The 26216-nt window shown below is 35.0% G+C and overlaps 1 protein-coding gene across 1 annotated transcript in view; it reads right to left on the bottom strand.

The window, feature by feature from the left end:
• The window catches only part of LOC128657721 (ADP-ribose glycohydrolase MACROD2), a 1711614-nt gene that overhangs the window by 338557 nt on the left and 1346841 nt on the right, over positions 1-26216 (bottom strand). Inside the window, exons 6-7 of the mRNA XM_053712124.1 lie at positions 26027-26080; positions 2260-2331 (exon numbers count right to left, since the gene is read on the bottom strand). Of these exons, the coding sequence (XP_053568099.1) occupies positions 2260-2331; positions 26027-26080 (126 nt within the window). The remainder of the gene's footprint in view (positions 1-2259; positions 2332-26026; positions 26081-26216) is intronic.

The following is a 26216-nucleotide window of genomic DNA, read 5'->3' on the forward strand; positions in this document are numbered from 1 at the left end:
ATCCAGGCATCGGGAACAAAGCTCTGCACCTCTGCTCCACACCGCCTTCACTCCGGATGAAGATAGAAGATGATGGATTCATCTGGAAGAAGACCTTCTCCACCGGATTTCAGGAACAGTGAGTACCTATTTGGAGCTTAGGTTTAGGCTTTTTTATTTTAATTTTTGGGGTGTTTTTTTTTTTAGATTAGGGGGTTTTTTTGGACTTGAAAAAGAGTGATTGCCCTTTTAAGGACAGCGAAAGAGCAATGGGTAGTTTAGTTTTTTTAGTGATATTTTTATTTTTATTTTGGATGGTTTGATGTGTGTGGGGTTTTTACTGTTAGGGGGGATTTAGTATTTTTAGAGGTAAAATAGCTGTTTAACTTAGGGGAATGCCCTACAAAAGGCTATTTAAAGGGCTATTGGTAGTTTAGTATTAGATTAGGGGGTGTTTTTATTTTGGGGGATTTTTTATTTTTATAGGGGTATTAGTTTAGGTTTAAAAATTATTTTGGATACCTTTGTTTATTTTTTCTTTAATTTTTTTTGTAACTTTAGCTTGGGGGGTTGTAGTTTTTAAACATAGACTGTCCTCTGGGCAGGCTTATCACCTAGTACAGTAATAAACATGTTATTAATATAAAATATGTTTGGTACATCCTGCAAAGCTGCAAAACACACTTTTGTAAAATGAAAAAAGCCACAACATCTCTCTTTATATGGAATAATAATATTTCATACACAAAAATACTAAAAAGAAAAGAGCATGCCGAAAGTTACAAACATGTTTATTTAATTCACAAAAAATCTTTAACTACATATAATATTTTACAGTAAAATGCATATACATAACACAGTGTATACACATGTACAATATACCCACAACCCCCCAGCTCTTATAGGTGTATTATTTATGTCCTAGTTTTAAAATTGAATTATAACAAAAGAGGATGAGTTTTGATGACACATGTGAATTGTATTGCCAGTTAATTAGCAAAAGGGTGAATGTTTCACAACTACATTGTATCATGTCCGCTCACACATTAATAAATTGACCCCTACATCTTCACTGCAGGTGACGATGCTGCTTTTAAAATTCCTCCAGTGTTAGAGAAGCATCGCCTCCTACAGAAAATTATAGTAAAACACCTCTTGGTGAGACCTCCTTCAAACACTCATTTCAGGTTTTTATAAAATTTCTCAATCGCAAAACAGATCGCTTTTAAAAATATTGCTATTATCACAATGTTTTTAACATTACGTCCCAGGGATGCAGAAAATTCTCCAGCTCCCCTGTTTTGGTGCCCCTGCAAGAGGACTATATATATGCATGGCAGACATTATAATAAAAATTATGTTTTATACATTCACTCGGGTGCTCTCCGTGTTGTAATTACAATTTTGCCAGAGCGTTAGCTCATACGGTGCAAATTACAGTAAAGAAAGAAAACAAATACTTTAATCCCACTCTTGCTACATATCAATTATTTATTTACTGGGAATTGTGCAAGGGTATATGTTTGTTGTTTATAAAGATGTTTTTCTTAAGCAAATGTTCCTTTTTAGTTTATCGATCCTTGCTAAATTCTTGCTCTGAAGCGCATTTGTTTAGATTAGGATCTAAAACAAAGCTTGAACCAGTATGCGCTAAAACTTAAATTTCATTATGCTGCCAGCTTTGTTATGCAAATGATTTTCTTCCACGGCCTTCTAATTACTTGTTGCCTCTAGTACAAGAAGTGAATATGTTGATATTTGTGTATCACAATAAAATGTGAGCAGTATCTGTCTAGTATATAGTGGAAAATAATAAATATTTAGTTTATATTATAAAAAGACTTTAGATACAATCAATAAAAAATAATAATTTCATATTTCATTTTTTTGCAACATTTTGACCAACGATCACTTTTCTAGCTTATAAAAAGTCATTACTACAGGCCTATAAGCAAAAATAGACAATACAATTTAAATGGATCTCAGATTACTGCAACAATTTCTTTTACGTTATGCAGATTATAGATTTAGCTAACTGTTTTTCTTAGATGAATAGGGTTATTAGCACTTCCTTGTTATCAAAGAGTAACTAATAAACTAAACTGTGGAGTCATTAATGGAATAACATCTGAAATTAATTAAAATGGAGAAAAGGAAGCAAAGATTTTTGCCAAGCATTCCTAATCTTATCACCACTTAGAACAAAGGAAAGAAAGTGTTTCAAAAGCTTGCGGAAATGAACTGTTTAAATTTTAATTAAACCAAAACTAAATTTTGTACCTGAGATGTTTTCCTTGGGTAATACTGTTCCCTCTTCTGATGTAACTGGAGAAGAATCTTGTTCCTCTTCATCTAAACAAAATAAACAATGAATATATTAACACTTACTGCTTGTATTTACCATTATCTATATAGTGATATAGAGATATAATTCCAGTATGATGACATGAAACAACCATATCCTGCTGTTAACCCTTCCTGCTGGCAGAGAGCAGGTGTGTTGTTTGAATGCAAGGTGTAAGTGGCATTTCAGCAAATGTACATATGCCCCAGAAATAGGGTTGTCAGTTATCCTACACAAAAGTACTAAATGAATTGTAGCTGACTGGTCAGGAGTGGTAAATCACACAATGGCCCTTGCCCTAAGTTCCTTTAGGCCTCTTTGGCATATATATATATATATATATATATATATATATATATATATATATATATTACGACTAAACAATTACCCTTGTGGCTGCCAGTAGCATGCTAATCCATGAGATTCCCTATTAGGCTACTAGTTACATAAACATTATTAGTGGCCCATAAAAAAAAAAGTATTTTTACACAACCCCAATGTCCATGGGTAACACAAAAAGAACAAGGTTTTAACACCACCCATGGCTGAAAATAACACATGATTTTTTTCCCTACAGTTACTGGCTGCCAATAGGACATAGGTTACTTAAGATCTTTAAGACCACTGCTTCTTAACAAGCGTTGTAGGCTAGTTTGTGCAAGCCTGAATGGCTGGGATTCAAAGCTACAATCACAGCTTGTACATATGCTGTGTCACATCTTTCTGGGACATACTTTTAAAACATAAACATTTAAGAAACCTTTAAAATGTAGCTGCCAATCAGGGGACTTAAAATATAAATGTCCATTATTTGCATATAGATTTTACTGCACTTCCTGCTGGACTGTGCTGTTGAATATGGGGCACCTAGCAACCCTACCCAGAAATGGTGATAACTTTCATTAGAGGAACTATAGAAATACAAGTATATTACAAAAATGCTTCATTCGAAAACTGAAGCGCACACATGCACATTTCAGATTTGCCTGTTATATCACTTTAAGGAGTTACATAAGTAGTTTTTAAATGTTTCTGCAGGAAAAAAAATGATATATCTGGAGCCTACAAATCTATACTTGTTATTCCGTAACAAAAGTGTGATTTTTGAAGCATTGATCTACCTGTTCTCAGTCACCTGCAAATAGGCTTCATGTGAATACATATATATATAAAATTACTTTTGTACAAATACAGGTTTTGGTTGAAGAAAGGAAAATTACCATTTCATAAAAATGAAACAGATTTTTATTCATGCAAACAAGATCTTTCTAATGCTTAACACATACCCTTGTAAAGGAATGATAAAAATAAAAAACTTTTCATGTGTATTTAAAAGGACACGGAACCCATTTTTTTTCCTTTGTGATTCAGTTAGAGCATGCAATTTCAAGCAACTCCTATTATCAATATTTATTTGTTCTCTTGTTATCTTTATTTGAAAAATAAGGCATCTAAGCTAAGGAGCCAGACAATTTTTGGTTCAGTCCCTGAACAGCACCTGTTTATTGGTGGGTTAATTTATCTACCAATCAGCAAGAACAACCTAGGTTGTTCACCAAAAATGGGCCAGCATCTAAACATTCTTGCTTTCAAATAAAGATACCAAGAGAGTGAAGAAAATTTGCTAATAGGAGTAAATTAGAAAGGTGCTTGAAATTGCATGCTCTATCTGAATCATGAAATAAAACATTTGGGTTCAGTGTCCCTTTAAAGGGTAGTAAGGCCTTTCAATTTCTTTGTTTGAAATGAATAAGACCAACTTTGCATTGGAGATGTTAGTAATAATCAGCCGGATGATAGTAATTAAAACAGCTACCAAAAACGTTAACACCATCCGTCAGTTTACAAAGCTGATTTGTTTTTATTTATTGTACTCTAGCCAAATTATGGCAGCGGGAGGTTGTCTTTGCTCCTAATTGAAAACAATGAGAGCTAAAAAAATAATAATGTAAAGGTCAGTCCATTAACTGCTTTAGGGTTATCATGTGCTGTTTTTAATTGACATCCTCTACTAGGGGTAAAAGGACAACGTTTCCTATACAATTAGTATTACAAAATGTGAAACATTATAAAACATATGACACAAACATTTTCAATATAGTCATATGAATCCTAAAGAGATATAAAAGCCAAACATTTTATTTTGTGATTCACACAGAGGATACCATTTAAATTTTTTTTTCTAATTTACTTCTCTTATCCAATTTGCTTTGTTCCCTTGTTATTTTATGTTGAAGAGATACATAGGTGAATGGAACACTACATAGAAGGACACAGTGCTGCCATCTAGTGCTCTTGCAAATGCATAACATTCTTGCGAAAAACTGTTGCCATACAGTGCTCTAGAAATGGGCCGGCTCCTAAGTTTACGTCCCTGCTTTTCAAAAAACAGATACCAAGAAAACAAAGACAAATTCATAATAGAAGTAGTTTAGAAATGTCTTTAAAACTGTACTCTCTATAAGAATCATGGCAGAAATGGTTTGGGTTTCATGTCCCTTTAATGAATTATGTTGAATTTAATGTTTTATGGATAGAAAGGTGCTTATAGTATATTATATATCAAAGTATTTGAAGGACAATATAACTAAACATAGAAGGTAAATTAAATAGTTATTTGTGGAGGCATCAATCACAGCAAGTGAAAAACATGTTTATGCCATCAGATCAAAAATGCTAAGCAACATAGGTTTGATAAGTATCAGGAATGAACCATTTTCTATGTTGATGCAATCACAATGAGACATTTTAATTGTTTATCAATTGCCCTTTTTTATTATCATAATGGTTAAAATAGTCTAATACTTAACGTGCGCCAGTCCTGTTTAGTTGATCACAATTACAATTCTCAATACTTAAAGAGACACTGAACCCAATTTTGTTCTTTTGTGATTCAGCTAGAGCATGCAATTTTAAACAACTTTCTAATTTACTCTTATTATCAATTTTTCTTCGTTCTCTTGCTTTCTTTATTTGAAAAAGAAGGCATCTAAGCTATTTTTTTTGGTTCAGAACCATGGGAAGCACTTGTTTATTGGTCGGTGAATTTACCCACCAATCAGCAAGAACAACACAGTGTGTTCATCAAAAATGGGCCGGCATCTAAACTTACATTCTTGCATTTAAAATAAAGATACCAAGAGAATGAAAAGAATGTGATAATAGGAGTAAATTAGAAAGTTGCTTAAAATTGCATGCTCTATCTGAATCACAATAGAAAAAAATTGGGTTCAGTGTCCCTTTAATCACACATTTATGGAGCCATTTTTCACTTAACACAGGGTATTGGTGAATATCCTCTTGCAAATAAACAAAACACCTCCAAATGCTGAAAAAATTGCCTGCAAAATCACTTATGTTTTTATATTAAAATTGGGATCTTAGTCACACAATATGGCCATATTCTGCATAGCCTGTCACCAACTTACAAGGTGTCCGAATGTTGACTAGTCCTAATACTACAATACTTTGGGCTGAAAATCATTCCTGTAAAATTGGCTGAATCATTCCTGTTTTTCTTTTTATAATAGAATGAGACTCCCTGGTCTTATATACAACACAAATACACTGGGGGGGGGGGGGGGGGGGGTGTCTGGGCGGCGGCCGTACTAGGTTGCAATTTCAGAAGCTCCCAGGTTGATTAAGATAAATTGCTGATTATTCTTCAATAACTTTAACATCTCCATGTGGAAATACATGATACATCTGCTATATACTATGCTGATCTGATATATACCAAATTTAATGTACTTCCACTTCCTGGGTCCTGGTTCAGACTGCTGAGACCTTAGGCGGCGGCCTTTTTACAAGTCCTCGGCACCCCCCCCCCCCGACTATCAGGGTTGAGCAGCCCCCGGTCTGCTTTTGCATCTAGTACTAATGCTTTTAGTGGTCGTAACATTTACATAGTGTTATAGCCACTTATTACCCTTTTTGCCTCAGTATGGATCAGCAAGTATTCCATCAAACCGTTAAAGAGACACTGAACCCAAAAATGTTTCTTTTGTGATTCAGATAGAGCATGCAATTTTAAGCAACTTTCTAATTTACTCCTATTATCAAATTTTCTTCATTCTCTTGGTATGTTTATTTGAAAAGCAAGAATGTAAGTTTAGATGCCGGCCTATTTTTGGTGAACAACTTGGGTTGTCCTTGCTGAATGGACAGCACCAATAAATAAGTGCTGTCTATGGTACTGAACCAAAATTTTGCTGGCTCCTTAGCTGAGATGCCTTCTTTTTCAAATAAAGATAGCAAGAGAATGAAGAAAAAATGATAATAGAAGTATATTAGAAAGTTGCTTAAAATTACATGCTCTATCGGAATCATGAAAGAAAAAAATTGGGTTCAGTGTCCCTTTAAGGACTTAATAGATGGCCTCGAACAGAAGATGTGTGCACACTTTGATAGACTCCTTCAGACCTTACATCTAGAGATTACAGCCAGCGACACAAGATTAAAGGAGCACGAGGAAGAAGGGAACGTACAAAAAGCAGTCCCTAGCTACGAAACTCCAGCCCTTTCTGATCTACCAACTGGATCCTTAGCTGATATGTATTGCAGTGCGGCAAACCCATTGAGCCCTTGCCAGGACAGCGGCTCTGCTCTAACTACTCAGGAGGGGAATGGAATGGATCATCTGTTCGGATCCTTTCAAAACATTCTGGTGAGTCGCTACTAGCAAGGCGAAGCTTGGTCCGAGAAGGACAGAATAATTAAGAGCCAAGAGCTTACACGGAGCGTTCATGCTTCGTTCCTCAGCTGCTCATCTCATCTGAGACTGAGCCCAAGGATCCCTACTCACAAGAATCACAGAGTTATATATTCTGCAACAGACTTTGCTCAAGAATTTCCTGCCTCTGTAAAGACTGGAGTCGGATAAGGCTATTTATAGTTAGTAAATAACTTGGGGCTACTATACTCAATTTAAACTTAAACCTATATTAGATAGCTCCCTAGAAGCACGCAGTTAGTTAATTTCACTGCAATGTCGGTTTAAGACAGTTCCTTTCCATTCATATGTAATTATGATATATTTGCTCCTCGTTGACAGTTCCTGTTTTATCTGATATGTATTAGCGTTGTATGATGTAACGTGTGGCTAGATACTAGTGGAGAGGTGTAGCTTTAGTTCTGTATTGATCAGTCTATGTTTGTCATGCATATCTAAACATCTCCACATAATGCATACCTTTTAGGTGTCTTGCTTACTACCATATTGACGGACTACACTAACATCACTCACATATTAAGTGTGCTGTCTACGGCCGGGACAGCATGCTATAACATTATCCTCTAGTTATAATATATGTGTTGCAGAGCTACATTAACACGTTTCTATTGGATCTACTTCCTCATGTACTTTACTATCAATTTAACATATCCTGTTACCATAAGTTCTGATCCCAGGAGGCAATTTGTCTGTCATAGCATTTGTAAATGGGTAGGAATGTCCTGAATACTTGCATTTTTATCTTTATTTATCCTGTATTGAGGCTTTCATAAAATATCTAATGTGGCTGTCTACTTTTCTAAACTAGATAAGTTCATTATTAGCATTAATCAGAATATTCGGGCCAAACAGTCTAATAAAAATTACAATAAGATCCATACTCGCTTCTTCAGATACTAAGTACCTTAACACATTTATAGATCCAAGAGTCACCTTGAGAAATTCTAGTACCCCTCTCATTTACGTCACAGGATTGGACAAGCTCACGGCTGACCTATTAAACACTTTGTGGCACAAATACCAAAGAAAAAGATGCTTCACTCATATTTACCCAATTTCACAACTGGTTTATAGGGTATGGATTGTTAATGTCAATTTGAAGGTGTATATTTATCTCTCTAACTAGAAGTTGTGCCTTCTCATGTTGTTCTCGATGTATTATTCGTAATCTCACTGATAACGTTAATCTGATTTTACCCATATGTTGTTATTATATGTACTATTTGATATACAGATATCATCATTTTCATCATGTTCTCTCCTATTTCATGTCAGTAGTATACCATGCCCAAGAGAGGCTTTATATCATTCTAGTTTACCTCCAGTATATTAAACCATTACACATAGGCCCAAGAGTGGCCTATTGCCAATATGGGAGGTCATAAGATAAAAAAAATGAGGTTTCAGTTTTATAGGATCTGACTGAATTGCTGACGAATATATGTCATCCTGCCTTATGTTTATGGCGATATTTTACTTTATGTATTTCTTTTTTCAGGTAGGCATCCATTCCTTGTTGCACCAAAAGTTTGTATCTATAGTTGTATTGATATGGTTGTTTCCATTGTAATAGAACCTATGTAGCTTTTTGTTATGCTGTCATCATAAAAATCTCAATAAAAAAATATGATTTAAAAAAAAAAAAAAATTTGCACTAAAAACGGTGAAAACAAGGTCACATGAGGAGGTTGTGTTAACTAAGGTGTTTGAACTTCATACAAGCGCTATACAAGACTCATAGCCGTTGTTCAAAGAATATTTAAAGGGGTCTTGGACGTTTCCATTGTAACACTGTTACCCTACTCTGTGACTTTTCACCTTCTAAGCTTTTATACATTGTACAATAGTTGTTTTTAATAAATAGATGTTTTTAATAAATGTTACACGGAACACGCTACTCAGGGAGCCTTTTGTTCCTGTGGTCATAAGATACATCTGTAAAAAACGCTCAGAAGAACGTGAATAATATTCCTTGTGCAATTATAACAGGACTGTGATAGTATTACACTATGTCTCGTTGTTTCTTTTGCATATGCTGAATGATGAAGAAAGGATCTCCCTCTAAAGTTTAAGGATTTTTCACCTGAATACTACATATATCCTTTGACTTGTGCACAGTGTATTTTTGTTATATTTACTAGGTATATTCTCAACCAGATGAAAATTAAGCACATTTGATAATAGAAGTAAACTGGAAACTATTTTAAAATTGTATGCTCAGCAAAACTTCTGGGTTTCATGTCCATTTCAATTTTCATGATTTAGACACCTAAATTCTCTTCTGTTATCAAAATTACTTTGTTCTCGCTGGTTGGTTGAATACTATATGTACATATCTTCAGCATCAGCAATGCAGTACTGGTAGCTGACTGGTGATTGGTTGTTTTACACATTTGTCATTGGCTCACCAAATGTGTTATGTTAGATCCTACTAATGCATTGCTGCTCTGAAGCTGACTATTTATGTGTTTGACGCCTGTAAATGAGTATATTCAAGCAATATTTCAATAATTAAATGATCTAACATATTAGAACATTTTCTTTTTATTCTTCTAGGACCCTTTAACACTTTGCAGCTTTGTTTTTATACCAGTAATATAAACCCGACCTAAATATACAAAACGTTTTCATTAAAAGTAGCTTTTTAGACTTTAGAATATATTCCTTTCTCTAAGAACAAAAAATGACGTTTGTTGATGATTCTACCTAAGCTCCACAGAAAACCTGCTGAGATCTAGACAGAAGTTGTTTACTGAAGATTTATCTACTAGACTTAGAAAAAAAGTGTACATAGAAATGATCAGAGCTAATACATGGGCTCATGCTGTTATTGTTTGGATTACATTCGGAAAAACAAGCACACATTGCACAAGAATGTCCCTTTAAATAAAGAGATTTAGATATCTGTTCTAAATGTGAATGGCAGTTACTATGAAGTATTGTTAATTAAATTTGTTTTCTACTTTTGTTTTTTAAGTTATATTTATTGTTTTGAGATGCTGCATGCAATGACATTGGTGTGAATTTATCTTTTTTTTTTTTGTTTCTGTATCTGAGCTATTTCCTTTTATCCCCATTTGAATATAAAAAAAAGTATCTCTTTTTTACTAGTCATTAGTTAAGTCTACAGGGATACATTTAATTTTTTGGTATTACATTGCATATATAATACTATTATATATTACTGGCATATCCCTTTATATTTGGTATGAGTATCCTCTTATGGTTTTACCTGCATTTGTAGACTTTACTGGTACTCTAATATTTGCTTATTGACTTATATTATCTAGCAAGATATGTTTAGGTGGCAGAGTTAGGGATACAAATAACATATTGGCTACCACACAGTGCTGCAATATATTGCAAAATATTATCTGTATGATGCTTTATCTACAGATGGTAAATGAAAAAAAGGCTTGAAATAAAAAAAGTGATGAAAAGAATTGAATGTAAAAATCAAAGAAAAGTGTGAAAGTGAACAAAGTATTTTTCCTAATTTTTATTTAAAACAATTTTTGTGCTGCTGCTGGTTTTTAGCAGTAGCACTAGCTACTTTCACTTTATTTAAATTTAATCAGCTTTCATCTGCTTCCCTAAAGATATTCATCATCAGAGATAGCAGGTAAACAGTTTTTCATTAACTAACTAATTACAAACAACCACAGTGAGTGCATTTCAGACAAAAAAGATTTTTTCTTGTTTTTTTTTTGTGACAAACGATTTGTATGGAACAATCATTTTTGTCTGCTACATGTGTAGTATTTATCCCCTTTGCTGGGGTGAAACACATAGTAAAATAAATGATTTTTAGAGACAAAATGCTCTAATGATTTTTTTTTTTTAAACTAGAATGTTATCATTTACTTTTTGCCTCAATGCTGTATTCAGAAACCATAAAAATGTAGCCCAGGGGGTCACGATAAGGACATTAAGAATCTAAAATGACTACACCAGTAGGTGGTTGGTGTCTAATTTCATATGCTGTTTAGGTGCCGACTGGCTGTGGTCTACCACTGTTTGTCTAGGAGTACTGCAGAATCCTTGTGGGTTCATAAGTAGGTCAGGGATTTTATTTAACATCCCAGTAGACCAATGAACCTTTCTTACATTATAGCTAACTATTCTGGTTTTGTTTAAGTTTAAAAATGAATATACTAAAACATTCTAATCCCTTTTTTTATTGTCTCAAATGTATATTGTGGTTCTTCTGCAAAAATAATCAAGTTATATTTTTGTGTCTACATAGTTTCTGTTCTAGTTTAGGGATATTGACATGATATAAAAGCAAAATATGTTAGATTCAAAAGAGAAACTATTTTTTTTTACCAAGGAGAAGATTATTTAATGGGGCATGAAAGTAAAAAAAATAAACGTATATTTATATATATATATATATATATATATATATATATATATATATATATATATATACACATTTTTAATATTAAGACAATACAATTTACTTCTGTTATTGTATTTACTTTGTATACTTGGTATCCTATTTTGAATAGCCTACCTAGATAGGCTTATGTCAGGGCAATAATCATATTTAGTTATTATGATATCCAAGGTCCTTAACAAAGCTGCATGATTTATATCATTATATTATTGGTATAAATATCCCCATATTTTTCATACATGGTCCAGTAAGTCTCTTTTTCTATAAACATTAGTGGGGTTCAATCTTGGTTAACGGTCAAATAGAGATACTGAAAATTATGGGTGTTATGTTGACTTGTTTTTCAGAATATATTTACAAAACATATATTTGTCTATTATAGCTTAGTGACGAGTGTCATCTTCCGAGGAAAAAATATTCTGACTGCTAAACCTTAGCTCATTAACAAAAATGTTAATTAATCTGTAATTAGTATTAGCCAATCATTAATGTGAACCTTACTTTATCAGTGGGGGTGGAGTTAAAAGTTTTCCATAAAATACACAAGGGGACACAATCAGACGGCACAAGGGGCCACACAGGTCATCCACAATGACCACACCCTGTCCAAAGGAAAGAAGATGGGAGGCTAAGATGACCAGACAGAGAAGTCAGGATTATGGAAATAGAGGGTCCAGGGGTAACCTAAGAGGGTCTATTTACACTGAACCCCAGTGAATGATCCAACAATATAGATAAGTATGAAATAAACCCACATTGAACAGTTTTGTTAATATGATTTATGCTCTTTAATTTTATATTTAACGTTCTCTTATTTAATCAGGTGAGTTAATTAATTCTGGTTTGCCCTTTATAGTCACAAATGTTTTTGTTAGGTAATCCCTGCTAACCTGGTCTTATCTGTCGACAGGCTCTGGGTCAATCAGGAATCTGGTAATGATATAATTTTCTTATCGTTTGCCATTATTATTAGCTTACCAGATTTTTTCCAGTTATGCAGAAAATTTAAATAACAAACGTTTCTGTTTCTCTATTATACATGCAAGCTACTGCAGATAAAATAGTTTAGTGAAGTTTTCATTAATTCTAACCTGATAATCATTAAATCATTGTAACGATGTATGTTTATTGATTTGTTTTATTCAACTGTTGCTTATTATTTCTAATAATTCTTTTAATAAACTAAGTTTGTTTACTGATCTGGTCTCAGTTTAATTAATAGACAAATCCGAACTAAAAGGATTCAGGTTTTATATCTATTATCCTTTGCAAATTATATAATTCAGAGTGTTATAAAATTGCACACATTGCCCCTGTAAAGTTGGTAACCGCTATTATATATATATTGAGTTACATTAACAGAATGATCTAGAAGTTCCACAATATTTATTGTGTCTTAACACGTAATACACCTTGCGGGTGCACTACTGAAATGATAATAATAATAAAAATAATAACAATAAGGATAATATTCACAACACTTAGAAGCAGCAATGCTCTACTGGGGGCTTTCTGGTGATTGGTGGCTATGCACACATGCTTTTCAGAGTTTAAACACATATCGCAAAATTAGAAGTCGCACAGCAAATCTGTTTTTTGCAATTGCGAAAACACCACACATGTTTTTTTTCACATTTGGGGTTGCGCAGGTATTACAAGTTGCAAAATAACTTATTTTGCAATCGCGTTAACCCTCGTAATCCAAAAAGCCAGATAGCGTGTGTATTCACGTATTCCCCCATAGAAGTCAATAAGGAAGACAACTATAAAAAAACACCTTAATCTATTGTGCAAAGCCCATGACGTATTCTCTTTAAAAAGTGTACATGAAAATGCAAATATTTCATATCGCAAGACTGTTTTCTTAATGGAAGATGTTATATTTATTTCTAAATAAATATTTCTCTGTATATGTGATGATTTTTGGACAGATATATTTATTTATAGTGAGATATGTATATGAATATATATATGTCTATATATATATCAAGATCTATATGTGAATATCTCTTTGAAAATCCCTCTGATATATTGTGTAATGTGCATAAGATTGTAATGTAAAATATTTTCATTATCTCTATGTTTAACAATATAGCTCTATACATATAAATCTGTGTTTCTCTATGTATGTGTATGTATGTCAATGTAAAATCCCTTCGTCAATCTCCTATCTTTGAGCCCTTATAACTTTTGTGTGCAATATATTTTTTTTAAATAATATTATTTAATAGACAGTGTTAATATGAGTGTAACTGTACTCTGTAATGTATTTTTGAAGTGTTTTGTCAAACTATTATGTTGCGGAAAACTTTTAACTACAGCTCTTTGAGCACGGAAATGATTGTTGCGTAAACAGAGATTTTGTGTGTGCAATCACGTTTTTTCTAGACTTGTGATACCTGCACAAAGAAAATTTATTGCGAAAAGACCAAATCGCACGTGGAAAACTCATTCTACGTGACTTGTAATCTTGCCCATAGGGATTAATTTAAATACTTTCAATTTAAGTTCTAAGTGATGATAATCCAAGCAATAATACCAGTTCCATATTGGAAAAGGTTTACATTATACTGTTTGTCACTTATCATAAACACCACTCTTTTCAATTGCAAAACACAAAAACAAACTCCATTAACCCTAGTAACTCATTTGGGGCGCGATCCGATATAGATCGCAGTTTGCGGCGCAAGCGAGGGAACCGGCGTCGCCCGCAGTTTTAGCTCGCAACTCGAGCTATCCCATATAAGTCGCCGTCAGATGCTAACGTGCCGTAAGTCTGACAAACCAGCGATGTCCAGAAATCTGCATAAGTACAAATTTCTGGCGTCGCCAGTGACTTGCGGCACGTTAGAAACTGCCGGCGCCTATAAAACCTGACTAAAGTCTAAAACAAAAGATATTAAAACCAGTGAGCGCAGGGTGAACACACCAAACTCCTGAGAATACCTATGTTTTCCCAAAATAGGTAAGTGAAATGACTAAAAAGGGGGAGTGGACCAGGAGCGCTACAGCTAAAGGTGCTAAAAAATAAGACAATATGTTTGATACTTGGAAATATGACAAGGACAATAACGTATCTAAAATGAGACACAATTTAATTGACAAAAATAATAACAAGTAAAAACGGACGTCTCCGTAAGTAAAAACTTCTTAAGTTGCCGCCATATAAATATTGCAATAGCAGAAAGAGTTTGTGGTGCAAATAGAAATAGTCCAGTGTACACTTACAATTGCTCTATTCCGTGTTGGTTTGCTAGCAAACAAGGGCTTACCCCAGACCTTCCACTCGATGTTCTCTGTTGGTAAGTTACAGCCGTTAGCGCGATGACGTCCCTTATGTGTCCCAGACGGGCTCTCTGATTGGACCAAATTCGGAAACAGCCGACAGCGATAATAGTGACTCTTTTAGCTATGGTATAGCAATCCTCCAGTGACAGATACCTGCTCTTAGTGCTAGATAGCACGCAAGGTACAGAATAAAAGCTGTGAGCGGACTTGATTATCTATAAGGAGTTCAGAGAGTTAGTTGCAAGTCTTTCCAATAGCTAATTATATTAGCGAATTTGCACAATCCTCAGTGAACACTTTGGTAGCTCCAGCTACAAGTAGTAAATCTTAGTGGTTGTTGCAGTACATCAACGCGTTTCTCCCTTTACAGGGCTTTCTCAAGATACTTCCCGGCCGAGCTTGCATTCTATTGGCTGATCGGAACAGCCAATAGAATGCGAGCTCAATCTGATTGGCTGATTGGATCAGCCAATCGGATTGAACTTGAATCTGATTGGCTGATTCAATCAGCCAATCAGATTTTTTTAACTTAATTCCGATTGGCTGATAGAATCCTATCAGCCAATCGGAATTCGGTGGACGCCATCTTGGATGACGTCATTTAAAGGTACCTCATTCCAAGTTCAGTAGTCGGCCGGGATGGATGCTCCGCGGCGGCGGAGCGAAGAAAGAAGATTGAAGATGCCACCGGAAGAATGAAGACTTTGCTGCCGCTTGGAGGAAGACGTCGCCAGAGGAAGAATTCTTCTTTGCCGCTTGGAGGAAGACATCGCCGGAGGAAGAATTCTTCTTTGCCGCTTGGAGGAAGACATCGCCCGGATCGGATCAGGAGTTCGGCCCGGTGTGGTGAAGACAAGGTAGGGAGATCTTCAGGGGGGTAGTGTTAGGCTTTTTTAAGGGGGGTTTGGGTGGTTTTAGAATAGGGGTATGTGGGTGGTGGGTTGTAATGGGGGGGGGGTATTGTATTTGTATGCAAAAGAGCTGAATTCTTTGGGGCATGCCCCACAAAAGGCCCTTTTAAGGGCTGGTAAGGTAAAGAGCTTTGAAATTTGTTTAATTTAGAATAGGGCAGGGAATTTTTTTTATTTTGGGGGTTTATTATTTTATTAGGGGGCTTAGAATAGGTGTAATTAGCTTAAAAATCTTGTAATCTTTTTTTATTTTTTGTAATTTAGTGTTTGTTTGTTTTTGTAATTTAGTTTAGTTAATTTAATTGTATTTTTAGATAGATATTTGTAGTTTATTTAATTTATTGATAGTGTAGGTGTATTTGTAACTTAGGTTAGGATTTATTTTACAGGTAATTGGGTAATTATTTTAACTAGGTAGATATTAAATAGTTAATAACTATTTAATAGCTATTATACCTAGTTAAAATAATTAACAATTTACCTGTAAAATAAATATTAACCCTAACATAGCTACAATGTAATTATTAATTATATTGTAGCTATCTTAGGGTTTATTTTATAGGTAAGTATTTAGATTTAAATAGGAATATTTTAGTTTATAAATGAATTAGATTAATTTAATATAAATTTCGTTAGGGTTAGATAGAGTTAATATAGTTAATATAAATACTATAGTAACTATATTAACTATATTAACCCTAATATAATTAGGGTTAATATAGTTAATATATATAATGTAATACCTATATTAACTATAATATACTTAGGGTTAATATAGATAATATAGCTGGCGGCGGGGTAGGTAGATTAAATAAGGGGTTAATCATTTTAATAGAGATGGCGGCGGTGTAAGTGGCTTACATTAGGGGTTAATAATATTAATATAGCTGGCGGCGGTATAGGGGGATTAGGTTAGGGGTTAATAATTTTTATATAGGTGGCGGCGGTGTAAGGGGTCAGATTAGGGGATAGATAAGGTAGATGGCGGCGGTTTTAGGGGCTCACAGTAGGGGGTTAGTTTATGTAGATGGTGGCGGGGTCCGTGAGCGGCGGTTTAGGGGTTAATAACTTTATTAGGGATTTCGGGGGGGGGATCGCGGTTGACAGGTAGATAGACATTGCGCATGCGTTAGGTGTTAGGTTTATTTTAGCAGATCGCGGTTGACAGGGAGATAGACATTGCGCATGCGTTAGGTGTTAGGTTTATTTTAGCAGCCAGTTTAGGGAGTTACGGGGCTCCAATAGTCAGCGTAAGGCTTCTTACGGCTGCTTTTTGTGGCGAGGTGAAAATGGAGTAAGTTTTCTCCATTTTCGCCACGTAAGTCCTTACGCTGCATATTGGATACCAAACTGCGCGGGTTTGGTATACCTGCCTATAGCCCAAAAAACTACGGGCGACGGCAGAAATATACGCGCGTAACTTCTAGGTTACGCCGTATATAGGATACCAAACCCGCGCAAATATTGGCGTCACCGGCTTTTGCGGGCGACGATTTTTATCGGATCGACCCCTTGATATTTCAGTGATCATCATCCATTATTGGCAGTTCTGGGTGCTGTTGTGTGAAAATGGAGACCAAATCTCATTTAGCAATCTCGGCTGTGTTTGACTGGAGTTGAGAAACACTGCATTAGAGCATTTTTTTTTTAAGTTTAATATGTTTTACACAAGGGCATTAAATAATTTAGAGACACAAAACGAATATTTAAGTTCATACCATACAATGTACTTTTACAAAATCTGCAGCAGTTAACTGATTACAGTTGTCAATATCTACCTATTGATATCAATGAACTTTCTGATTTTTAGTTATGTACAAGTTTCATAGTCTAAAAGTATGGTTTGATCTAATTTTGTGACTGTTAATTAAAATTGGAAACAATTGTGTATATTAATAGATGAGGAGTGCATGAATAAAATTGTTAACATATAAAAAAATTCTTCAAACAACTAAGAAATATACACCTAGATTACGAGTTTTGCGTTAGAGGCTATGCATTGCTAACGAGCAGTTTTGTCTCACCACTCACTTACCTGCAGTGCTGGTATTATGGGTGTTTACAAACCCGTCGTTAAAAGACAAGAAGTGAGCGTTGATCAAAATTTAGCTCCTTTACCACACTTCAATACCAGCGCTGCTTAAAGGGACACTCAGGTTTTATTACATTTTCATTATTCAGATAGAGCATGTAATTTAAAACAACTTTCCAATTTACTTCCATTAAAAAAAATGTGCACAGTCTATTATATTTACACTTTTTTTAAATCACCAGCTCCTACTGAGCATGTGCAAGAACTCAGACTATACGTATATGCATTTGTGATTGGCTGATTGCTATCACATGGAAAAGGGGGAGTGGAAATATACATAACTTTGAAATCTGTTAGAAAATATTCTACTACTCATTTGAAATTCAGAGTAAATGCTATTGTATTGTCTTGTTATCTTGCATTTGTTGATTATGCAAATCTCTTGTGTTTACTGGTCCTTTAAGTCAGCGGTGAGCTGGACGTACGTGCTCGTGCACGATTTCCCCATAGGAATCAACGGGGAGAGCCGGCTGAGAAAAAGTCTAACATCTGAAAAAAACAGCGTAAAACTCAGTAACGCAGCCCTATTGATTCCTGGGAAACACATTTTATGGTTACACCTAACACCATAACATGAACCCGGAGTCTAAACATCCCTAATCTTACACTTATTAACCCCTAATATGCCGCTCCGGACACCAGCATTATATTTATTAACCCCTAATCTGCCGCTCCGGACACCGCCACCACCTACATTATACTTATGAACCCCTAATCTTCTGCCCCCAATGTCGCTGCAACCTACCTACACTTATTAGCCCCTAATCTGCCGTCCCCAACGTCACCGCCACTATAATAAACATATTAACCCCTAAACCGCCACAATCCCGCCTCGCAAACATTAGTTAAATATTATTAACCCCTAATCTGCCGTCCCTTACATCGCCGCTACCTACCTACATTTATTAACCCCTAATCTGCAGCCCCAAAGTCGCCGCCACTATACTAAATAATGTATTAACCCCTAAACCTAAGTCTAACCCTAACACCCCCTAACTTAAATATAATTACAATAAATCTAAAGAAAACCTACTATTAATAACTAAATAATTCCTATTTTAAACTAAATACGTACCTGTAAAATAAAGCCTAAGCTAGCTACAATATAACTAATAGTTACATTGTATCTATCTTAGGTTTTATTTTTATTTTACAGGCAAGTTTGTATTTATTTTAACTAGGTAGAATAGTTATTAATAGTTATTAACTATTTAATAACTACCTAGCTAAAATAAATACAAAAGCACCTGTAAAATAAAACCTAACCTAAGTTACAATAACACCTAACCTAACCCTACAATTAAATAAATTAACTAAATTAAAAATAATTAAATTAATTAAATTAAATTAGCTAAAGTACAAAAAAATCCCCCACTAAATTACAAAAAATAATAAACAAATTACAAGATTTTTAAACTAATTACACCTAATTTAATAGACCTATCAAAATAAAAAAATCCCCCCCAAAATAAAAAAAACCCTAGCCTAAACTAAACTATCAATAGCCCTTAAAAGGGCCTTTTGTGGGGCATTGCCAAAAAAGAAATCAGTTCTTTTACCTGTAAAAAAAAAAATACAAACAACCCCCCAACAGTAAAACCTACCACCCACAAAACCAAATCCCCCAAATAAAATACTATCTAAAAAAAACTAAGCTTCCCATTGCCCTGAAAATGGCATTTTGATGGGCAGTTAGCTCTTTTGCGGCCCAAAGTCCCTAACCTAAAAATAAAACCCACCCAATACACCCTTAAAAAAACCTAACACTAACCCCCTGAAGATCGACTTATTGTTCTGAAGACCGGACATCCATCCTCAACGAAGCCGGGAGAAGTCTTCATCCAAGCCGGGTGAAGTTGTCCTCCAGACGGGCAGAAGTCTTCATCCAGACGGCATTTTCTATCTTCATCCATCTGACACGGAGCGGCTCCATCTTCAAGACATCAGACGCGGAGCATCATCTTAATCCGACGACTAACGACGAATGAAGGTTCCTTTAAGTGACGTCATCCAAGATGGCGTCCCTTAGATTCTGATTGGCTGATAGAAATCAGCCAATCGGAATTAAGGTAGAAAAAATCCTATTGGATGATGCAATCAGCCAATAGGATTGAAGTTCAATCCTATTGGCTGATCCAATCAGTCAATAGGATTGAGCTTGCATTCTATTGGCTGATTGGAACAGCCAATAGAATGCGAACTCAATCCTATTGGCTAATTGCATCAGCCAATAGGATTTTTTCTACCTTAATTCCGATTGGCTGATAGAATTCTATCAGCCAATCAGAATCTAATGGACGCCATCTTGGATGACATCACTTAAAGGAACCTTCATTCGTCATTAGTCGTTGGATGAAGAGGATGCTCCGTGTCGGATGTCTTGAGGATGGACCCGCTATGGATGAAGATAGAAGATGCCGTCTGGATGAAGACTTCTGCCGGCTTGGATGAAGACTTCTGTTGCTTCCTTGAGAATGGATGTCCGGTCTTCAGAACTGTAAGTCGATCTTCAGGGGGTTAGTGTTAGGTTTTTTTAAGGGTGTATTGGGTGGATTTTATTTTTAGGTTAGGGACTTTGGGCCGCAAAAGAGCTAACTGCCCTTTTAAGGGCAATGCCCATCCAAATGCCCTTTTCAGGGCAATGGGGAGCTTAGGTTTTTTTAGATAGTATTTTATTGGGGGATTTGGGTAGAGGGGTTGTTTGTATTTTTTTTTACAGGTAACAGAGCTGATTTCTTTGGGGCAATGCACCGCAAAAGGCCCTTTTAAGGGCTATTGATAGTTTAGTTTAGGCTAGGGTTTTTTTTTTTATTTTAGGGGGCTTTTTTTATTTTGATAGGGCTATTAGATTAGGTGTAATTAGTTTAAATATATGTAATTTGTTTATTATTTTTTGTAATTTAGTGGGAGGGGGTTTGTACTTTAGCTAATTTAATTTAATTTATTTAATTATTGTTAATTTAGTTAATTTATTAAATTATAGTGTAGTGTTAGGTGTTAGTGTAACTTAGGTTAGGTTTTATTTTACATGTCAATTTGTATTTATTTTAGCTAGGTAATTAGTAAATAGTTAATAACTATTTAATAACTATTCTACCTAGTTAAAATAAATACAAACTTGCCTGTAAAATAAAAATAAACCCTAAGCTAGCTATAATGTAACGAACAAGAGAACAGAAGCACCTGATAATAGCCGTTTGTATAGAAAGTGAATTTAATGAACAGGGTATAACATCACAAAATATAGTATACAAAGTATACAAAGGGACCATGTCCCTAATAAAAGGCAAACAATACAGAGGGGATGAAAAAATGTAGAGCTAGTAACAAAAAAGTGGCTAACACGTTTCGGCGTGAGCCTTACTCATAGCCTTGACAAATGGAATCCACAGCACCAATTAGGTAAAAGAAAATACCTTTATTTTCACATTACATGCGACGTTTCGGCCTTCACAGCCTTAATGATGCATGATTAAGGCTGTGAAGGCCGAAACGTTGCATGTAATGTGAAAATAAAGGTATTTTCTTTTACCTAATTGGTGCTGTGGATTCCATTTGTCTATGTTGCTGTAAGGGTGGCAGTAACCCTTTCTCCACGGGCATCATACAGAACTAAAACCTGCTTTAAGGAACCAACAGGTGCTGTACTCATTTACTACTTTTACTTACTCATAGCCTTACTCATAGCCTCATAGCTATAATGTAACTATTAGTTATAATGTAGCTAGCTTAGGGTTTATTTTATAGGTAAGTATTTCGTTTTAAATAGGAATTATTTTGTTATTTATAGTAAGTTTTCTTTAGATTTATTGTAATTATATTTAAGTTAGGGGGTGTTAGGGTTAGTGTTAGACTTAGGTTTAGGGGTTAATATATTTAGCATAGTGGCGGCGATGTTGGGGGCGGCAGATTAGGGGTTAATAAATGTAGGTAGGTGGCGGCGATGTTAGGGACGGCAGATTAGGGGTTAATAATATTTAACTAATGTTTGCGAGGCGGGAGTGCAGCGGTTTAGGGGTTAATATGTTTATTACAGTGGCAACGAAGTTGGGGGTGGCAGATTAGGGGTTAATAAGTGTAGGTAGGTTGTGGGCGGCAGATTAGGGGTTAATAAATATAATGTAGGTGTCGGCGATGTTGGGGGCAGCAGATTAGGGGTTCATAAGTATAATGTAGGTGGCGGCGGTGTCCGGAGCGGCAGATTAGGGGTTAAAAAATGTATTTTAGTGTTTGCGATGCGGGAGGGCCTCGGTTTAGGGGTTAATAGGTAGTTTATGGGTGTTAGTGTACTTTTTAGCACTTTAGTTATGAGTTTTATGTTACAGCGTTGTACCATAAAACTCTTAACTACTGACTTTAAAATGCGTTAGGACTCTTGACGGGGTAGGGTGTACTGCTCACTTTTTGGCCTCCCAGGACTTACTCATAATACCGGCATTATGGAAGTCCCATAGAAAAAAGACTTTAGGTGACCCTAAACCTTCAAGACTCGTAATACCAGTGGGCGTAAAAAAGCAGTGTTAGGACCTCTTAACGCTGCTTTTTTACCCTAACGCACAACTCTTAATCTAGCCAATAGTTAGATTGTGAGTGTTTTCTGATGGACTGAAATACCAATGTCAAATTCACTGATTACAGTATTAGTAGAATTACTGTGGTACAAAACAGTATTTGAATGAATTGTAACAAGCTATGATAATTCTAGGACTTTTTTGGTGTCACCTGCTCCACTTATTTTTAACAAAACACACATCCAAACTGTCTTGCATATTTGGGGTTTGGGAACTCTGGGTCACTGTTCTTTCAACAGCTTTTCCTTTTCTAGGAAAGTAATGGTTTCCAGATGCCCTGCAAGCTATCTGCCTAGTCCCGCCCACTGAATGTCCATGACTCCACCCCTGACAGTTATAGGGCTGCCGGAAAACCTCCCACCAACAAGGATCTCTTGCTCAGCCTAGCCCTCCCAGTCCTGTTGAGAGGTATGGGTCAATATACAAATTCATTTTTATTAAATATTTTTTTTACAAACCTAAGTGTTTAGGATTGTAAATTTCATAGACACCACAATTGTTTGTTTTTATTACTTGGTCTATTTTGAGCTGCCTCTAATCAGTTTTATATTTCGGATAATCCTTGGGAGGAAGTTTGGTGATCCCTTAATTAATTAAAAAGGGATAGTCTAGTCAAAATTAAACTTTCATGATTCTGATAGAGCATGCAATTTTAAGCAACTTTCTAATTTACTCCTATGATCAATTTTTCTTTATTCTCTTGGTAACTTTATTTGAAAAAGCATGAATGTAAGTTTAGGAGCCGGCACATTTTTGGTTTAGCACCTGGGTAGCACTTGCTGATACACACAAACACACACACACACATCTACCCTTCAAAAATAAATCTTTTTTTTTTTTTTTTTTTAAATACGACTGCTTTTCTGTTAGAGGAAAAAGGCAATTGTCACTGCTAGTGGGAAAAATATATTCTTCAAAATATAATGCAGTAAATGATTCCACTGAGTGGTTTTAAATGCAACAGAAAATAAATCTCTATTTACATAATCTGTGCTGCTGTATTATACATTAACAGAACAATGATTTTATTTTTATTTTTTGGAAATAAAGATTTTAGAGTATTTTTTTTTTTGCTTTTCAGACTCAAAGTAAAAATTAAAATATGTAGCTAAATACTGTTTGCTATGTTACTATTGGTTATTATTATTATAACAAAATACGGCTTCTAAATTATGGTTACTGAAACAGTAGAGAAACTGAGAACATTATCAAATAGTCATATTTCAATGAGCTATTGTTGTGCACAACATATCAAACTGCATCTTTTCAACATTGTTATGTATGTGTCTAAGGCCTAGTTTTCATTGAGGTAGTAATGTTTGGAAACTGGTGGTTGCAAAAAAATTCTCCATAGAATTTAATGGAGATAACTGTTTTTATCTCTAGTTTCCAAACTTTACCACCTCAATAGAAACTAGGCCTTAGTTGGCAATATCCAGTGTCATTTCCTCCATATGATATCTTGCTCTCTTGGAACAATTAGGGTAGTTTAGCGGAGAGGTATTTTCCTAATATAAAGATAAATGTCCAATAAACATGAGATATTTGACCCTACTTTTTAATTGCACAAATTAAGTACTTTACCTTCCTAACCAAAAGTATTGTGCTAAGAACATTATTGAAATAAATGTTAGTTATGTTTGTCTAAAACAGAAAAAGGTTAAGAGGCACAGCTACACAAATTAGCTTTTCCAAAAATATTGTCTGTTGTGATGGCATTACCTTCTTTGCATTTTGCTTACCATAGTTATTTTTTGTTCCTGCTGCCGGTCATCACTGCCTGTGAAACATTCTGGGCAATGCTATCAATACATCCTGTTAGCTCTTGCTAACTGTGTTCTGGTTGGTCAGTTTTACCTAGCTAATAAAAGTGTGTGTTCTAATTGGTCATTACTGTCCATATATAATGATGACCCTAAACAAATCTGTTCCTGTTGGTCTTTGCTACTAATTTATTCTGGTGACCATTGGTCATCTGAATTTCTGTAAATCATTACCACCATCATCAGTTATCTCTAAATACTTCAACTCTACCAATCATTGCTACCCAAGCACTGGTCTCAGTTACTGTAGCTATAGAATCAGCAAAATGAAATTCTTATTCTTGCAACTATTACTTCTTGAGTATGACAGGGAAGTATATATGTCCTATGTGTAAAATGTAAAATAAAGTGATTCAAAATATTCAACTTGTTTATTAAGTCTGAACTGTTTGACAACTATTTCTAAAATCAGATTGTAACATGTATGAAGCAAATTTTCTACTTTGAACTGCAAGCAGAAAGACCCAAACCTCACTGTGCATGTGGAGAAAAATGTTTTATGTTATGTGGCTCATGATGATATCCAATATTCTTTACTAGAATTATAACTTCACAAAACACAGTTTTGTTTAACCTTAATGTGCTCCAAATGATTAACACTTGTTAAAACCTGCTGCAGAATAATATATGGGAAATAGCTCCTTTGTGTTTATTTATGTATTTAAAAATTATATTTTTCCTCGTCAAAACTATAACCTATTGTTCTTAAGGACATGTCCATTTAAATGTGCTGAGCTGGCATGAAAATCAGACAGCTCATGTTAAATCTATCCCTGTAACCTAGCCTAATAGCTAGGTATTAAAATGCTTGTTATGCTATTTCAAATACAAAAATCTCTCTTACACCCAACTCCCACTGGGAGGTTAATTTGCACTGCTATCTCTTGTCTACGTAGATTTTCTATAGATAATACTGATGTATTCATATTTTCAGTATTGGTGGTGGTTTCAACAGGCAAACCCAGCTATTTCTTATGACAAAATAAAGAAAATTAATCTTTGTTCAAACAAATTGATACGTTCCAGAAAATAAAATAGTAATTGGAAACACATTAAAGGGGAGACAATTTTACAGTACAATATCCCTTAAATTATCCACTGCAGAATGTGTATTTTGTTAATCCATAATGAAGACTGCAGTTAGCTTGTCATTCTACAAGAGTCAGTTAAACCAACTGGCTCACTGCATCTCATTGGCACATTCCATGATTTAGTAAAAAGAGTTAAGCTACTGGCAATTATAAATCAGTATAGATGTTGCTGCCCTTTACCATTTTAGTGATCATTATCCATCTAAAATAGCCATGTTCTTTAAATTGCAAGGTTTCTTGTCTATATGACAGTATGACTATTTTACACCTCTTAGCTCTTGCTGCAGTATTAAGTTTTAATGAAGGGCCGTTTATTCCCCTTTTGTTGTTGTATTAACTATAATTCTCTTTTTGTGTATGCAAATTATGATTATTAAGGGAGTCTCCCTAAGGGTGATGCGGGAAACTAGACGTGGCTCCGTGGCCCAATGTGCCTAGAGGGATATGGCTGCACCTCACTGACAAGGCCCACACTAGCCCAAAATGTACTTCTAGGGTTTGCTATGTCTCTTGTTCAGAGAGGTATTGCCTGGTATTTCCGGGCTGGACTGTACTATAGTGTTTAGTTAGGATCAGACTGAAATACTACAGGAAATTTCTTCTCTGTGTATGGCACATGCTGGTCAAAAAGAGGACGCTCCTAGGGTGGTAACTTGCAATAGAACAAGCTATTACACTGTAATTCTTTCCCTGGTTGAGCGCTTCTCATATTTTGTGTAAATCTCACAAATATTGTCACCATCCCAGATCTTTACTTACCAAAGGAAGCTATTATCTCTACTGATTGATTACTAACCTGATTTTTCATTATGCTTATCGTCACTTTCAGTCTCTTTTATTGCTTGGCCATCTATTGAAAAAAACACACACAAATAAGTTATAATTTATAATATAAACTTAGTCTTATAGCAGATATGTAAATAGATATTTAAGTTAAAATGCAATCCCCATAAACTGTTTAATTAGGATTACTAACAATTTTTACT

Source organism: Bombina bombina, chromosome 4, assembly GCF_027579735.1.
Source record: "Bombina bombina isolate aBomBom1 chromosome 4, aBomBom1.pri, whole genome shotgun sequence".
Classification (NCBI taxonomy): Eukaryota; Metazoa; Chordata; class Amphibia; order Anura; family Bombinatoridae; genus Bombina; species Bombina bombina.